The sequence below is a fragment of the Otolemur garnettii genome, unplaced genomic scaffold, assembly GCF_000181295.1.
Source record: "Otolemur garnettii isolate 467f Iridium unplaced genomic scaffold, OtoGar3 scaffold00010, whole genome shotgun sequence".
NCBI classification, from domain to species: Eukaryota; Metazoa; Chordata; class Mammalia; order Primates; family Galagidae; genus Otolemur; species Otolemur garnettii.
Window position 1 is genome coordinate 28647539 of NW_003852405.1, and position 6374 is coordinate 28653912.

Sequence of the window (6374 nt, forward strand, 5' to 3'; positions counted from 1 at the left end):
CCCTTGATAGAATGCCGTGGCATCACAGCTCACAGCAACCTCTAGCTCTTGGGCTTAGGCAATTCTCTTGGCTCAGCCTTCCAAGAGGTTGGAACCCACCAGTGGCTGGCACGGTAACCACTGTGCTACAGGCACCAAACCTGTTTTTTTTTTTTTTTCCAAATGATTCAACTATGGAGAAAATTTATTTTTTAAATAGATTATATACCATAAAATTGAATCAGTGTAACTATACAATTCAATGGCTACCATTACCACAATCCAGTTATAAAATATCTCCATTATTCCAAAGAGTTCTCTAGTTCCTACTTATAATTAATCTCCACTCCTACCCTCAGTCCTAAGCAAGAAAGATCTGCTTTCTTTCTCTATAAATTTGCCTTTCCCAGACATTCAAGTAAACAGAATGAATCATACCATAGGTATTTTTTCACATCTGGCTTCTTTCATTTAGCAGTTTTTGAGGTTCATTCATGGCTGTAGCATGTCTCATTAAATTGGCCCTTTTAATAGCTAAATAGTTCCCCATTGAATGTGCATACCACATTTGGTTTATCAGTTCACTAATTAATGATAAAAATACTATCTAAAAATAGAGTTTCCCATTTGGGACCATTACAAACAATGTTGATATGAGCATTCAGGTTATGTGTCTTTGTGTGGGCATATATTTCTGTTTCTCTTTTATAGATAGATTCCTAGGAGTAGAACTGCTCCCAGGTCATATGGTAAATTTAAGACAGCTCTGTTTTTATCCAACTGGGTTTATTTGTTTTTTTTAGAGACAGGGTCTCAGTATGTTGCCCAAGGCTGAACGCCAACTCCTGGGCCCAAGTCTCTCTGAGTAGCTGGGACTACGGGCGCGTACTACTTCACCCACTATCCAAGTGTTTCATATATGTATATGTATATAACAGAGATATATATATTAATTAATTGGCTGGGATTCATTGAGGGTACAAAGAATTAGGTTACACTGATTGCATTTGTATTCAAGTGTTTCTTAAACAGAGCATTTTACATTGTGAACATTAGAAATTTTTAGGACAAGAATAGACTGGCTCACTGGTTCTCTGATTCCTAAGTAAATAAATTTAATATATTCAACTCATACATTTCTCAGTTTAGGGTTCTTATTTCCACTGTCCCAGCTTCAAGTCTCAAGAGTGTAGTATGGGGAAAAAAGGATAGCAGGTAAATTTGTAGTGTTTCCACAGTCCTAAAATTCAGTGTTTTATTACTAATGGAGAAAGCCATGGAACCAGGCCTACAAGCACAAAGAGATCAAAGAAAGACAAGGAGAAAAAAATGTTTTCTCCCAATTTCACAGTGTGTCTCAAAAGGATTTTTAAAAGAAATTAATGAGATAGCCTCAATAAAGAGCAAATAAGAATCCTAATTATCTTTGAAGGAAGAGTAATTCTAAAAAAATAATTCAAACAGTATCTGGTGTAGTGGCTCACTCCTGTAATCCCAGCACTTTGGGAGGCTAAGGCAGGAGGCATGCTTGAGCCCAAGAGTTTAAGACCAGACTGGGCAACATAGCCAGAGACACTGTCTCTACAAAAAACTTTAAAAATTAGCATGGTGGTGGGTGGTGCCTGTGGCTCAAAGGAGTAGGGTGCCTGCCCCATATGCTGGAGGTGGCCAGTTCAAAACCCAGCCCTGGCCAAAAACTGCAAAAAAAAAAAAAAAATTAGCATGGTGGTAGGTGTCTGTATTCCCAGCAGGAGGCTGAGGCAGGAAGATCCCTTGAGGCCAGGAGTTGGAGGCTATAACCATGCCATTGCACTCCAGCCTAGGAAATAGCAAGACCAGTTCACTAAAATAATAATAACTCAAGTAACTTTCATTCAACTGTATTTTCAAGGAACCTACAACTAGAGAATGATATTTCTGAACAATATAGTTCAACTTTTTAAAAAACTTATTTTCTCCGCACTCTTTCCTCCCAATACCAATTATCTGAGTCAAGAATAAAAAAAAGATTCAGAGTATACAGATAATCATGATTTAGTTTTTTTAAAAAATGCACTTACTGGTAATTAGTAAAAACCAAATAAGAAAAATCACTCAAGAGAAGCACTATTCAGAGGTAACGTTAAATCAAGAAAAACGTATCATATAGGTGACTTTGAAATTCTGAAGACAAATATCCTTAATAAATCCAATAGCTTAGCCATAGACAAATTTGAGCTATCAGTATGATGTGGCCAAATATCTTAGATTTAATATAAAGCAGGGGACACCCACTTTTCATAGGAATTTATAGTATTCTTCCATGTTGTGGATCTCTTTTCAAAATTACAAAGTCAGTCTTCTTTCAGAACAGTAGTGTATTATCGGTAGTATCTCAGAATCCTGCTTAGCTTTTTAGATGAGCCAAATTAGGCCATTTTGAGTAGTATGGCCAGAGGGAACAAGCACGATCTAATTGGTCATTATTTGCCTTTTTCAATACGTACTTGTAAGAACCTGATACTGTAAGTCCTCACCACACCAAAACTAGCAGCATGAGCTTCACTTTTTGGCAACTCACAGACCAAAAACAAAACAAAACAAAACACCCTCTATGTATAATCAGCATGCTTGTCTACAGTGAATTTGGTTAATTCAAAACGAACAGTCATTGCTTGATTGTATCTTAAAGATATGTCTCTAAATAGAAAAATTGGATGTTAAATGCCAGAAAGGAAGCAAAAAAGTTTTCAAAGCTATAATGATTTAAAAGACAACATTTCAGGAGAAAAACTAATAATAAAGTAACAATTTTAAGGCTGAAAATCCCAGAACCTGTGATTTTTTTAACAAAAGTTTTTTTTTAATTTTTTTGTTGTTATTAATCAGTAAAAGTCTTACTTTACAGCCACATTTATCTGAAGGTAATCAACAAACCTGACTCACGATCCAGAATGATAAAAGGATAATCTTATTACCCCCTATTTTCTGTGTTCATTAGTTTCTAATCTCACAATGCAAGAAACAAAAGTATGGCAGGGAGAAAAAGGGAAGTTGTCATACTTTCCTCACCAAGACAGTAAAATTTCAAAAGAAATACTGTTACCTAAAGGTAAGTCAGTAATTATTCTAACTGGGTGGCCATTTTAGGTCAAAAATTATATTTCCGAGATCTCATTTTCTTGGCACAAAATTTCTGTTTACAATTAAGCTAAAAACTTGTTCTGGTATTTTATGACATCAGGAAAATTCTTTCCTCTCCAGGCAGAATGCCAAAACAACTAGAAGCTAAATGCCTGTGCCTTCTGCTTCTGAAAGAGACAACTCTGTCTCAACGGTCTAAACTACCCTAGCTATAAAAAAGGCAAAAAAACTTCTTTTTGTTTTTGTGACTAAAAGATAAACTTCCAGAATCTCAACTGTCAATCTTAAGATTTTAAACAACTGAAGACTATTGGTTCTGGCAAGAAAGTCATTAAAAAAGAAAACAGGTTGCATAAGACTTTTGACATAGTCATTAATAAGTATAGGAATTTAAGGTTTCTTTTAAAATACATTATACAACATTGATATCCTAAGTCTAATAGTAAAATAGGGAAACTACAAAACGCTACATTTTTTTAAAAAGCAAACAAGGACATTTCATTCATAGCTATGCAATACTCATTCACATGATCAGGAATGAAATCTTGTTTTTATCCATTATTGGTCTTTTTACTTCTGATATGTTTGAAGACCCAATTTAAGCATAACCAGAAGGCTGAAAGAAGAAAAACAAAAAGGATCGGGAGAGAGAGGGACAGAGCCAAAGAGACAGAAAGATACACGCAAAATACTTACCTTCTTCCCCAAACTGGTCATATATTTCTCTCTTTTTAGGATCACTCAATACTTCATAAGCTTCTGCGACCTCTTTAAATTTTTCCTCTGCCTGAGGAGATTTGTTCTTGTCCGGATGAAATTTGAGGGCTTGTTTTCGGTAAGCCTTTTTAATATCTTCATCTGAAGCTCCTTTTTCAATTCCCAAAATGTGATAATAGTCTTTCCCCATTTCGAATTTCTTGAAATGAACTTAGATTTCCCTTTGTAAAAGAAAACAGCGTCCCCAGTCTTAGCAATACACCAATTCTCAGAATAATAAACCAAGCTGGGTATTTTAAAAGTTAAAGCAAATCAGCAATTCGGCTAGCTGTCTCAACGCAGTGAGCAGACAGCGTCCCTGTATTTAATTCCTTCCCAAACAGCTCACTTACAGATAAATATACACTACACAGGAGACGGCCTCCTTCTAGATCCTCCCATTTTCACTACGTGTCTGTACTTTCTAGAACAGCAAATGCTACACAGGACGTCACTTTCCCAGCTGCCTCTAGTCAAAGTACTGAGCTGTGTTTTCTCCTCCTCCACAATTAACTATTCATTTTCCTTCTGGCTCTACCGTTTTTATTTCCTAGTTAAGAGGCCAAGTGGATTAACAAACCAGTATTTCAACACAAAAATGTCATAACTACATGTTTATTTACTGCATTCTAAGTGAAAAAGCAATAAAAATAATTATAGCTATTAAACATCCTATGTTCAAAGAAATTAAAGTTATTATACAAATAAAAGTACCCTTGGATTTAATTTAGGCATTTTAATTTCAAGTTATTCATCTGTAAAATATACAATACTAAAATGTGGGTTATTTAAATTAAAATTTTAAAATCATTTATGTCATTTTCAAAATTCAAAATGGAACTACCAATCAGAAATGCCAGGAAGTCAATATAACAACATTGTAAAAACGGTATTTATCACAAAATTCAAAAGCAATATGTTAAAATGAGGACTTAAATATGATTTTAGCTAACGGTTTTAACTAGCTGTTTTGAGGCATACAAGAGTTAACAGTTTTAGCAAACCAATATATAGTATTTATCTAGGAAAGCTTAATATCTCAATTTAGTTACTTAAGAAACATTTTTTTCTTTTATAAACACATTCCCCTAATTATATGTATATATTCATTATCAAAGATTTTTGAAAAATATGGGAAGAAAAAAATAAAAATTTTCCTATCATTCTATTTTAGGTAATCCCTATTAAATGCTAGTGTATTTATTTCTAATCCTTTACTCTGTGAATATTTATGGTTATTTCTGTAACTTTTTTATTAACAAAATTTTGATTATGGTATTTATATCCTTTTGATGCCTGCTTTTTTCATATAATATGCATTGGATATTTAGGAGACATTTTCAATTGCATCTAACTCATCTTTTATCTCCTATACAGTTTCCTTATCTTTTCAGAAATGTTCTCATCCTAATATTGAAAAGATGGATTATTAAGAAAACAACAAAAGAATTGCACACATCTTATTGTGAAATATTACATTGACTTAAGAGTCTATAAATTAAAAAAAAAAACTTTATGGGGAAAAGAAAATGTACATATATGTTTAGAATATAATGAAAGGTGACGATCACACGTCAACCTTTAAAGAAATGAGAACACCTACTCTGATGCCAAACAGTGATGACTCGGCAATTCTTATGAATGTTCATCTTTGTGCACCTTGACAGCTGTGACTTCCTGCTCCTCAAAATGCTCTACTTTTTTTAACACATTGACATCAGACATTTATAACATCTATCTAGCCTACCTACAGTTACAAGGTTTGCCAGTTATTTAGAAATTTCTTGCAGTACCACCAAGGAATACTCAATGTCAAAAGATACTTTCAAATCCAAAAAAACTTACTGAAAAAATGCTAATATCGAAAGTCAACTTAAGGCCTTGCTTTTGAAAAGTACATTGCCATGTTGGAATCCAGTACAAAGATCAGCATCAAGTATAGTAAAAACATAATAACCCATTATAAAATTAATTTCTAAGGGAGTTTCTTTAAATATTCATTACTCAAAGAACACTGATATTACTATCTATAAAAAACCTGAAACTGTTCTGGTAGGTAATGTTGGGAGAAAAAAATAGACACTTTTGCTGCAATCATTTTCAGAGAGCCAGAAGTATTATCAGAATTTGACATATTAAATGATTTTAAAACCTGAAGACTAGGTCTTTCACATTTGTGAGAAATTGCTTTATATATTAACTGATAGAAAGAATCTGGCTCTCTAGACGTCAAGAAGGTTAAAAAAGGATTTGTACATTTCTTCAACTATCACGCACACACAAAAGAATCACAGTAGTGAAGCTGAAAGGCATAAATTCACCTCAACTTGGACATTTCAGCTTAATAAGAAAGCAAATATAATTTTGATTAATACTATTAGATAATAAAACAATCTGGCTAGGTTTGGCTTTGTAAAGCATTGTAAATATCTGAAACAACAATTATTATTATTTTTAGGTTTTTGTTGTTTTGGGTTTTTGGGGTTTTTTTAAGAGACAGAGTCTCATTGTGTTGC

At 33.5% G+C, this 6374-nt stretch overlaps 1 protein-coding gene across 1 annotated transcript in view; it reads right to left on the reverse strand.

The window, feature by feature from the left end:
* The window catches only part of DNAJB4 (DnaJ heat shock protein family (Hsp40) member B4), a 13704-nt gene extending 9403 nt beyond the window's left edge, over positions 1–4301 (reverse strand). The window contains exon 1 of the mRNA XM_003784215.3: positions 3799–4301. Within this exon, the coding sequence (XP_003784263.1) occupies positions 3799–4009 (211 nt within the window). The 5' untranslated portion in view covers positions 4010–4301. The remainder of the gene's footprint in view (positions 1–3798) is intronic.
* Positions 4302–6374: the final 2073 nt, after the last annotated feature.